This window comes from Schistocerca cancellata, chromosome 3 (assembly GCF_023864275.1).
Source record: "Schistocerca cancellata isolate TAMUIC-IGC-003103 chromosome 3, iqSchCanc2.1, whole genome shotgun sequence".
Lineage (NCBI taxonomy): Eukaryota > Metazoa > Arthropoda > Insecta > Orthoptera > Acrididae > Schistocerca > Schistocerca cancellata.
Genome location: NC_064628.1, coordinates 522,247,799 through 522,260,399, shown reverse-complemented (window position 1 = coordinate 522,260,399; position 12,601 = coordinate 522,247,799). Strand labels below are relative to the sequence as shown.

Here is a 12,601-nt window from a genome sequence, read left to right as displayed (position 1 = left end):
GAATATTATTGCCTGATACTCTGCTAATGGACTGGCCCTGAACTTAAACAAAACACAACAATGCAATTCCATACCATATATGGCCGATCCACAACAATGGAAATAATGTACGAGGAAAAATCAATGAATGAAACAGAATATTATAAATTCTTAGGTGTTTATGCAGAAAAGAAACTGAATTGGAAGTCACAAATTACAGTTCTTAAATGTCTAAGTTCTGCAACTTTTGTGCTACTAATGACACCAGATTATGGAGATGAAAATTTCAAAAAGTTGGCTTACTTTTTCCTATTTTCTTACACTAAAGACTTATGACATTATATTCTGGGATAACCTGTCACTTAAAATGAAAGTGTTTGTTGCAGAGACATATATAATAAAGATAATATGTGGTATCCATTATAGAATTTAATGCAGACAAAATAGTTGGGCATACTGACATTATCATAGTACACTAACTCTTTTATTAAGTTCATTATCGACAATCAATTAGATTAAAAAATAACAGTAACATTCATGAAGAAAAGATCTTTTGCTACCCCTCACTCAGACTTAATGTGGCACAGAAAGTAGCTATAAAAATCTTGGGTCAGCAGAAATCTTCAGCTGTGAACATCACATCATCGTGTTGTGGCATGTAACACCATATATGGGCAGTGTGTTTCAAAGGTAGTGCGTGAGAAGGTACCTAGCAGCAGGTGGCACACTCTAGTGTTACATTTTGATGACTGGAAAATCGTTGGCTGTGTTATTATTAGTTAAAAGTTGTTCCTCAAGTTGAGATGTCACAGATCTTACTATCAAATATAATAGCTACTTGTTGACAAAGTTGATATGCTAGTTCCATTACTTTTCTACATGTGTTTAGGCTGGTTATGGTCATCACTATAGAAATCATAAGAAAACGGTGAAGGATGCCCCTTCCTGAACCAGTGATGGATTTATGTTGTACTGCTGGAGGGCCAACTTGTGGAGATCTATTCACCATGGGACACAGTTTGTGACTGACTATATGCAGTATCGTTTATTTGACATACTATATTTGTTATCACATATCTGTGTGGGTCTGAGCTCAAGAGAGAGACAAAAAATCTAAACTCCGCCCAAACAGACCATGAAGCCCCAACGGTATCGACTGGCCACCGTGTCATCCTCAGCCCACAGGTGTCACTGGATGCGAATATGGAGAGGCATGTGGTCAGCAATGAATATTCTATTACAGAATTGTTTCCTTCTGTTTTCCAAATTTATCAAGTGTAGGGGTCAGTACATGCACTTGTATCAGGACAACAAACTGAGTGACAGATGCAGAAATGGGCAAAGTTGCCTTTCACTGTTACTTGCAAGCCCAATATGGCTACAGTAACAACAGCTGCCCAGTTCAATTCCATACTTCTTCATACTTTTCCTATCAACTTCAATACTGAGTTTGGCTTTTCTGCTCACAACTGATATTAGCTGCTAGAATTCAGGTGCTCAGTCCTTTTAACCGTACTCTCCTTCAGTTTTTTTTTCCAGTTGTTGAATTGTGAACTGAATTTTATGACAATGATTATGTGCGAGATATGAGAGATGTTGAACATGTTTGAATATAAGTTGGAGGAGGACACTGTTGCTGATACATGCCAGGGCATATAACATTCATCTTGGTAGTTCAATCAGGTCCAGAACAGCAGCCAAATATGGAACACAATTGGAGACTGTCTACCATTTATCATGATAATATAAGAAGAGACCACTTGTGAAGATACTAGTCAACACTTGCTTTATGGTGAATGATCTCCTTTGATCCAAAAGCAATTATATTCTTTTATATTCTGGCAAAACTTTCCTTCAACTCTTATTAGCACTTTTCACTTCTTTCTCCAAGACAATTCTTTGGCACAAAATATATTTAATCAAATTCTCACAAAGAAACATAGCATAGTGATTAGATTGAGTCACTTGAAACCCTTCTCATATGTTCATGACATAACTTGCACGTAACATACAATAACTTGTATTGAAGCATGTTCTTTGGTAGGGTACTTCATGAAGGATACGAACCTACGAGGTGGGTGTCAGTAACTCCTCAGAATTACTTATTTTGATGTAAGATCAACTTGAGTTGAATGCTTGTCAACTGATTAAATTGCTTGTCTAAGAAATTTTAAATGGTCTATTGGTATAGTCTTCACTACCAATGTTATTGTCCCAGGAAAATTGATGGTTACTCCCACACAAGACTAGAATCTGAGTCACCCAATTCATTCCCAATAAACTAGACCCCCAGGAGTAGTAAGGATAGTTAACAGGTATGCTAAACAAATTTTGTTGTGAAATTATTCAAGATGTGAGGATGTTTAGTATTGAAGTGCCCTAAACCACTATTTGTAATTGGATGGCAACTATAATTTCGCTATATGTCAAGGGAAAAAATATTAGCATAATTATTCTAAGCAATTTAAATGCTCAAATGCCAATAACTAAAAATGGAAGTAAAAACTGACAAATGAAACTTTCTGTAATAGCTCAATGTAATAAATTTCAGAAAAATAAATACTGAGGTGATCAGAAGCATTTGGCTGCTGAAAACACACATTGACAACAAAATAACTGACTGAGTATACGACTGCATATTTTCTTAAGCAATTTTCAGTGAAATGCCAGGATAGTTCCTTCTGCAAGGCCATGGCCAACCACTTGTCCTGTTCCTGTAGAAACATACTTGTGTATTCTATATGTATACTTATCTATTTATTTTCGCTGTTTTATAATAACAAATTCTTTATCGCTATGAGATGACACCATCATGACTGAATAAATAAATAAATAATATAAAAAAAATGCCAGTGCTAATGATTTCCCTGAGATGCATCAGGAGGTACAATCTGCTACTTGTAAATGTAACAACTGGAGTATCTACAAGAAAAGGTAAACGTGTCCTGTCCTCCCAAAATCATTGTGTGTTCTATGCCACCCCTACGTATTTGCACTATTTAATCCCACTGTATTATGATGCAAATCCTACATGATCCCTGGATGAAGAAACAAACTAGCCCTAATAAGAGTATTAGTAGGGATTACAAAGTTTTGCTTCAATGACTGTAATAAATTTCTGCATCTGTCATTCTGAAATCATTATTCGCCAGCATATCTCATCTTTTCCAGGACTACAAACATATAAACACGTTTTCAAAACAAAACAAATCAATATCACTGTTAGGTGGTACTTATATATTGCCAGTCTCACAGAACTATGGCACTCCTAACAGCTCACAAAATATCTAGCCTAATCAGTATGAAGTGGGGCACGTACTACTCAAACACATTATGCACTTTTCGATTGTTAACGGCTGTACAGAAATTCTGACATTTCTTGGTGTGTTATTACCTGCTTCATCTGCGATCATACAGTCTAAGAGCAACAAAGATTTGTGATTTCTGTGCAGACAAAAACAGATTAATCGGCTAATGTACCCACCGTAATTCTGGGCCGTTATACGGCGCAGAATCGCTCCAGAAATCTGGTGGACTGGGTATGACACAAAGCCTCTTGATATTTTTGTCACAAACATCACTTGTCCACGGCACTTCGACGAAGTAATGACACGACCGATCTGTCAGATCAGAGTCACCTGTCTCTGAATCATAAGGTGGTGCCAGGATATCCAAAAATGCTGCTGGGCCATCTACACTTCTTATTTCATGCAGGTTTCGTTCTGTAGGCGTTAGAGTGCATGAATTATCACTCTGATTCACTGTCACTTCTGGTAGTTTTTCTGCATACACACACTTGGCTTCAGAACCACATCTAGGACTTATGCGGTCACTTGGTACAACACTATAGCTCTGGATGGTAACAGTTCCTGAAATCACTTTCAAAATACCGTACATCTGAGGGTGGTCATGCAAGGGTAATTTGACGCCAGCTTTTAAAATAAATATTCCAATAGTAACATTATCATCCTCATATATTTCGATGTAAGTCACAGGTGGCTTTCTTCTGCTCAGAGGACCTAAGGGATGCCTTTCCAGCAACTTCAGGTCAAGTTTAACGTCCGCAGCAGTTACCGCATCAGCTAATGATTTCAGTACCAAAAAGCTCTCTTCGAATGACTGCTGTGAAAGTACATTTCGCTTTGAAAATGTACGTAATGCCTGTTTCCATAACCTCTCCATAAGTGTCACCATTTTTTGGCCTTTTTTTGGGGGGGAGTCTGCGCAGTTGAAAGATTAACTTACTACCAAAGATCTTTTGGTAGAATACGCTAGCAACCCAAGCGGCAATATTTCAACACACCAGAACAGTAAGTACATTTAATAAATAAAAATGTATGTTAAGCTTCCTTTCTTGAGCCACAATACGCGTAAGAATTACTGTTCATGTAATAACATGATAACGTGTCTCAAAATAATCAACCAAGTTAAACGATTAGCTCCGCTTATCATAGATGAAAATACGCATGTAGGATAAGATAACCTACAGCAAAGGGTATACATACAGAGTGTTGTAGTGGTGTTTTTTAAAATACAATATTATTGACTCTTTACTGGAAACAATACAGCCACTACACTACACGGAGGTTACTGAAGACAGTTAAATCTTCAATATACTGCTATTATACGCATACATAAATTTAAAAATTAGGCCAATTCCAACTGGCTGGCATATTTGATGAGTTCAAATGGCGGCATTCTTATAGGCATCAGCGGACCATCATGTCATGTTAAGATTTCTCAGGGAGAAATTTTTCATGGCGTCGTCATCTACTAACATCAGAAGTTGTCTTATTCCTCCGCACTTACAAATGACGTAGTAGTGGATCTTGTGCTTTTGTACCTTCTTAATATATATCATCAGCCAGTTCTATCACTTAATAATGTGGCCTCCTTTGAGTCGACGTGTAACAAATTATCCCAGTAAGATCTTCCATTTCTTCCGATCCTGAGCTTCCCGTTGCTAACTGAATCCCACTGTCTTTCTTATATCTCTGTCCCATTTGTCTGGTGGTCGTCCTCTAGGTGTTTTTTGGTAAATTGGGCTCCAGTCTAGGACTAGTTTAGACCATCTACCATCGTTTGTTCGAACAACATGATCAACCCATTGCCATTACAATGTATTCACTCTTTCCATTATGTTGGTGAGCTTCGTTGTCATATTTCAACTGCTCTCTTCCTGTCTTTTTTCATGCAACCCAACATTGATCTTTCCATTTCTCTTTGGGCTACTGTTAGCTTCCTAACAATGAACTCATTTAATGTCCATGTTTCGCAGCCATAAATTATTACTGGCAATATATGTTGGTCAAAAATAGACTTCAAAATTGAAGAGTGCCTCCCATACGCTTGCCAGCCCAATTTAATTCGTCTTAATACTTCTGGTTTTAAATCTCCTTTCATGTTTATCAGTTCATGAAGTCTCGAAACCTTGGCCTGACGAGGACTGTAGAGTGGCCGATTTCGTGAAAATGCCAAGTTATCGGAAAAGGTGTTAAAAAAAAAGAATGAATGTTTCGTCATAAAATACTTTTGTTTGTTGTTTGAGATACAACAATTTACAAATAATGCTGCAATTCAAACTTAAACTGTACAAATAAACTTAATAAAATACCTAATATATGAACTTTATATCAATGTAACTTACGAATATATTTCTATCTACACTTAAATTGAGGAAAAATTACTTTATGAACGCATAGACCCTTTGCTAATGAACACAGTAGTCATAAGACAAACTTCAAAAAATTACTTCATGAAGGCATACAGCTTCCTCTAGTGAAAATTAACTGGCCTGCTTTAAAAAAGAACTCAATAATTTTTTAAAAAGTATTGGAATTTGCGCAGCTGAATAAGTATTAAGGAGAAAAAAGGACATCTTACTAATAACTATATTTGCACATTCAAGAACAACCAAAATTACAGCGAACACAACAGAATAATTAGCGCACACAAAGAGTGTTAGACAATGTCAAAGAGGTCTATTTTACACAGTGCACTTTGCGCCGTCACACACGAAATATATTGTTCACACAATTCCAACAAAAAGAAATGCGTAATACCCTGGTGTTTCCTGCACTGCACTCTGCACCTTGCTGCTTTATCATGAAGATGAAAAGGAACAATAAATCTCTTATCGATGTAAATTGTTGTTTAGAATACTGAAGGGCAGTTTCAACAGCCTTTAATCCCTCACTATGTAATATTTTAGGATCTTGAACGGTAAAGACCTCAAATTCACCGATGGAAATGTTATTTAGAATACTGACAAGCAGTTTCAACAGCTTTTAATCCCTCACTATGTGATATTTTAGGATCTTGAACGGTAAAGACCTCAAATTCACCGATGGAAATGTTATTCAGAATACTGACAAGCAGTTTGAACAGCCTTTAATCCCTCACTATGTAATATTTTAGGATCTTGAACAGTAAAGACCTCAAACTCAATGCTTGCATAATTTTCATGAAATTACTTATGAGAGCAGCAATAATTTCTGCATCGTTCTGGAACCACTCCTAGACTTCATTTCCATTGGCTTCTTTGCATTCAGGAACTTTGTTACCAAGGTCAATTAAGTATACATTTTCCGTATCATGATATTCAATGAACTCATTCCTCTGGTGACCAAGAGTTTTTCCAGGAACAAACTAGTGTTTGTGACCCTAACTCGTTCCAGGAGATCGCCACCCTTTGAGTAACATCCAATAGGTCAATTTTCTTCAAATTTTGGATAAGATCTTTCATCGTTTGCAGACAGAAGTTAGGAAAATAGCTAGAGCCTATGTCTTCTCTTCAGGCTAAACAAAATCCTTGGTCCATGTGCTGAGATGTTGGGTAGTAATAATATTGATTTTATGTCCCCATTTTTTAACTCTTCAGTGTCTGGGTGCAAATATGTGTTGTTCAAAATCAGAGTAGCTTTCCTTGATAGATATTTAGACTTTAAAAAATGCTCAACTAATGAAACTATTCCTTGGAAACTACACCACTCATTCAGCAACTGACTGTTTTCGGTATCAAGCTGAAATTGTATCCGTTTCAGTATGCTTAAAGGCATGTGGGTTCTTTGATTTTCCAATGAGACCAAGTTTTAATTTGTAGTCACCTGTTCTGTGACTGCATGCTAGGAATGTGACATTCTCTTCGTTCCTTTTAAAATCAGGAGCTACTGTTCTTCCTTGAAAGCAGGACTTTTAGTTGGTAAAAGTTTATAATTCAACCTTGTATCATTACAATTGTACAATTGCTCAAACCTTCAACTTCGATAAATTTTTGAAACTTTTCCTTAAACTGAGATATAATCTCCATGTATAGTTTTCATTCACAGATACTAAGCTTTCGGACTCCATATCGTTTTTTCCAGCTACCAAGCCAGCCAGTGCTTGCTACAAATTTAAGATCATTGCCTTTTTCTAATTCTTCATAAAATTCCAAGGCTTTGCAAGCTCGGTCCTCTAATCGGCATGCTGTTCTCTCCCATTTGGCAAAACCAAATGCTAAGTGCTTCATTTACCTCACTAAACTCACTTTCCTTTACACTTTTCCTCTTTTTTTTAGTGTGTCTACACTTAACACATCAAGAATCCATGACCATCCACTTATTCATCCAGTCTCTGATCGTACTTTTGTCGACTCCCAAGTTCTTAACTATTGCATTGACTCTTTTTCCCTTATCCCGTGTCTTTAATGTGCTAAATTTGTGTTCGATAGACAAGTTAACCTATTTTTCTTAACAGAAGATCCCATTGCAGAGTACTGCACTGTAAAGTATGCAAAAACTTTGAAACAGCTCACATCGTCTTACGGCATGCGATTAATGAATTGTCTAACCATGGCTTAGGGTGCTGGTAGATGGAGAGGGCTGGTGTCAGTCTCATGATGGAGGAATTGGAGTGTGACGTGAGGAAAACGGTTATCTGCCCCGCCATAGGATGTGGCAGGGGTGGCTGAGATATCGGGACTGCTGAGTTATCTAGTGCCAAGACTGCAGGACTTACTGTACAGTATTCGGTTTTCATGGCATATTGCTAACGTTCCATGACGACTTGGATGTTTTTTTTTATTGAGTGTTCTTCCACAAGCGGAGTCAGACATCAGAAAGTGAAAAGTTATTTAGGTTTTACAATAACTGAACAGCGCTGACCACATGCTGTAAATAAATAAGAATAAAAGACACAGAGTGATGGACAGTGTGAATACACTCTGATTTGATGGTGTTCAGATGTGACTCAGTGTGACAGCCACTGTGAATTAGCCTACATACATCAGAGGTTTATGTTCACATCGTGCAGGTAACATGATATTAAATTGTTAATTTCAAGACTGTTCTACTCCATTAGTGTTTTAGTATTTGATGGAAAGTTAATAGTATTGTTCCAAGATCCTCCTGCAGTCTATTATGGCGTGGGGCTCATTTAGTGGGGCTCATTTAGAACAAAAGACGGTTTAGTGCTCCAAAGTGCATAAATATGTGTGTCCAAACCAGTGATTGACTAAAGGAGGGGGGGGGCGGTCAGATTGATGGGGTGGTGTGCACTAGGCGATTGGTACTAGGGGATCCAAAACTCGAGGACCTCGAGAACTGGAAGCCCCTCCTCCCTCTCCCCCAGTATCAGACCACTTTTAATCAAATTCCAAACAAGGCCAAAACATGTTCAGTAAATAAGATGCAGTTTAGTGTTTTCAAAATTGGAACTAGTACAAAATTATCTTCTCTCTATGATGAATCAAGAATGACTAGCCAATTTGTCCATTTTATTAACGGAAAGAAAAATTTCGAATGAAAGCACATTTCAACCACACTATTGAGAATTTCAGTAGAATAAAGGCACAAAAACACATACTGTAGTAATATCAATAATATCTACTAAGATGGTATCTGTTCTTTCGGACATGTCTGAAAGAACAGATACCATCGGTGACCTAGCAGCTCGTTAGAATGAAATTACAATGGAATGAACACCCTTAGCTGCTTACAGGCGTTGACATACGTCAACGGGGACAGATGAAAATGTGTGCGCCGACTGGGATTCGAACCCGGGATCTCCTGTTTACTTGGCAGACGATCTATCCATCTGAGCCACCAAGGACACAAAGGATAGCGCGACTGCAGGGATTTATCTCTGGCACCCCTCCCGCAAAACCCACATTCTCAGCGTATTGTCCCACACTACATTCATGGTGGCCCCGCCCATTATACTCATTACTCGCGGCGCGTTGCCGATTCCCGTAAGAGTTCGGCCACTGTTTGTGCATTCACACAGAAGAAGAAGATGGTCAAGTGGCTGATGAGCCTTAACTATATATCTACTATGATGGTATCTGTTCTTTCGGACATGTCCGAAAGAACAGATACCATCGGTGACCTAGAAGCTCGTTAGAATGAAATTACAATGGAATGAACACCCTTAGCTGCTTACAGGCGTTGACATACGTCAACGGGGACAGATGAAAATGTGTGCCCCGACCGGGATTCGAACCCGGGATCTCCTGGTTACATGGATGACACTCTATCCATGTGAGTCACCGAGGACACAGAGGATAGCGCAACTGCAGGGATTTATCTCTGGCACGCCTCCCGTGAAACCCACATTCTCAACATATTGTCCCGCACTACATTGTTTATAGCACATATAATATGCCTGTATAATTTTTTCCTTTGCCTTGGACGTTACTTCACTACTGACCAAAGATGGTAAGGTAGAGAAATACAAAATTTCACTGTTTGTTGGAAACAATTTTAGTACATAATTGGAAATTTCAGTTCGAGGTACTTTTAAATGAGATGCACTTGCTGGAATTTATCAGAATGAAATATTCTGAAATGCCCTTATATGAAGAAAATGTTTCAGCAGAAGAATATGCAAACAAAGATGTGCATTTAGCACCTTTCAAAAATGTTACAGCAAATATGAGTCTCAAATCATACAGAGAATCTCGGATAATTATTAGGTAGACGCATAAGTTTCCATATGTTTAATAATCACAACAGATTGACATAACAGAGATTTCAATCACCAATATTATATTTTCCTTCACTATTTACAACAGTCTGCCAACGCTGGGACAAGTTTTAGATTCCAAGAGCAGTAGAGATCACGTGATTTTCAGGTGAACAATTCGTCAAGCCATATTCTGAGCGCAGAAAGGAAATTCTATGACGATTGTTCGATAGAAGGCAGAAAAGGTTAAAACCTGAGGGCGCAAGATCAGGTGAGTAAGGTGGGAATGGGATGACTTCCCACCTCAATTCCTGTATAGCATTTCTTGTCAGTACAGCAGAATGCAGATGGGTGTTATCATGAAGTAGCATCACTTTGCTCTTCCTGATTGTTGTTCTTGGACTGTTCCTGCAGTGTGAGTCAGTAGTTGACAATAAATTCAGCAGTGATGGTTATACCTCAGGGAAGCAATCCTTAGTACTGCACACTGTCACTGTTCCACCAGATGCATAATATTATCTTTTGTGGATGTGCACATGTCTTTGCATGGGAAGTTACTACTTTGTTTGGAATTAACTATTCTTTTGTTTTCCTTATGTTAGCGTATAGACTCCATTTCTCACCACAATTAATGACACAGGATAGGACTGTTTAGTACAGTTCATGCACCAATTGATGATGAGCAAGCAGATATCACCCAGTGATTTTTTTTAGACTTTAGCTTGAATCTAGTGGTCCCACAACACGATATTTGAACCTTCCCTATTGCATGCAAATGCCACATGATGATCATAGTTCATCATGTTTGACAGTTATTGAGTACAATGACGTGGATAACTGTGAATTAATGTGTTTAACGATACTCATCAAATCCCAAAGGTCTTCCCAAATGTGTAGAGTCACTAATGTCAAAACACTCCTCCTTAAAATGAGAAAACCATTTTCTAGCCATGCTCTGTACAATGGCATTATTCCCATACATGGCACAAATGTTTCTGACTGCTTCTGCTGCTGTCGCCCCTTTACTGAACTGAAACAGAAGAATATATTGGAAATGTTTCGATTTCTCCACTTGTCACTCCGTTCTCCAGGATCTATTGTTCCACTCACTACTTCCAAATGAGAAAATGCCAGTATGTAAACATAAATAGCAACAGTGACATGGAAACAAATAAATGACAAGCGAGAAATAAACCTTCAACAACCAGAATACCCACATGCAAAATTGTAGCTGTGCATTGTTTTCGAACGAAGAGGAATGCCAAGTTAGTTATTAATTTGGAAAATTTTGCTAATAATAACATTTGACTCAACAAATAACTTACTTTTTGATCGTTTCCTACAATTCCTCAAATTAATTTCTATGTTAAGGTCTGGAGGAAGATTAAAAGAAACTGACATTATTTGCCATTTGTTGTTGACAATGTTGTTGGAATAAGGGAATCTACTTACAATGTTAGAAAAACTGTCACTACGTACATTAACACCAAATTTCGTGAAGAATGGACTATTGGATAAAGAGACAAAGAGGAAAGCTGTTGTCAAGGAAGTTTACATTAAGTCATCGAAAGTGTTTTGTCGTAATCAGGGCAGGAATCAAAGTCTGATAATAATATTAAATCAGATGACAGTGGTGCTAACCGTTTTATTTTTCAGCGTTATAAGTATTGATAGAAAGGTCACAAAATATCAGCTTGTGAAAAACCAGAGAAAAAACCAGTAGGCTAAACCAAAATAAAATTCAGCCGGCAACATCAACTGGAATTGATACGTATTTCCATTCTGGAACTAAATGTGAAAAAGTTACCAGGGCATATTAAGATTAATATTCCGAGTTCTGGAACATTCTTTATGCTAAATGTGTTGCAGAAATTGAAGTTTTAAGGTGTATAAATGGCAAGAAAATTCCGATTTTGATTACACACATTCTGTCATTTTCAGGCCTTTGGCTTAAACTCCTGTCAGTACATGAATTGGGTCAAAAAGTTTGAGAGTTTTTTTTTAGAATTGTAAGGGTATTATTCAGAAGCAGTTCAAGATGCCATTAGAGATGGGCAAACTGATACACATAACTGTTTCGAAACAAATGAAACAGTACAATGCAATGTTTTGATACGCTGTTTCGAAACAGTGAAACAGTTTGTGTTTTGTTATCTAATAAATCTACACATTTTATCATCTTGAATGTCTACTGTATAAGTATGGACATACTTATACAGTATATAAACACAAATGAGGTGCGCGAGCGCTAATCATATCGCAGAAAGTGTGAAACTATCACTTAGGTGTCTTGGTAGTTTCGTATTTCCTGCAGCAAATGCGCTGCTTTCGTGTCGTGTGACTTTCATACTTTTCAGTTTTGTCCTTCAAGGTGTTTCTAACCGTTACTATAAATTCACTATGCTTGCCAGCCATTCCCGTTCACCATTACACTATCAGTGATATGTCAAACAGATTGCTTGCAATTATACCTACATCAAATTTACGTATATGTCTAATAACTGTCACTCTACGCCTTTTTTTATTCGAAATGTTGTAGGCTTACTTGCGTTTCGTAATATGATTACTGTACATGAACAGAGAAGCGTATGTTATAAAAAAAGTGTAATTTAACTGAATTATTTTCACTTATTTATTATTTTGAATGTGAATAGTATGCGTTGTTTTGTTGTTTGGTTAG

At 37.5% G+C, this 12,601-nt stretch overlaps 1 protein-coding gene across 4 annotated transcripts in view; it reads right to left on the bottom strand.

Annotated features, from left to right (window-relative positions):
* Positions 1–4,395, bottom strand: part of LOC126175333 (2-aminoethanethiol dioxygenase) — a 52,228-nt gene extending 47,833 nt beyond the window's left edge. For 2 of the 4 annotated variants that reach the window (XR_007535551.1, XR_007535552.1), the window contains exon 1: positions 3,464–4,395. Coding sequence is in view for 2 of the 4 variants with exons in the window: in XM_049922052.1 (XP_049778009.1) it covers positions 3,464–4,173 (710 nt within the window). In the remaining 2 variants the exon portion in view is untranslated. The remainder of the gene's footprint in view (positions 1–3,463) is intronic. The other 2 variants (XM_049922052.1, XM_049922051.1) reach the window with 2 other exon arrangements.
* Positions 4,396–12,601: the final 8,206 nt, after the last annotated feature.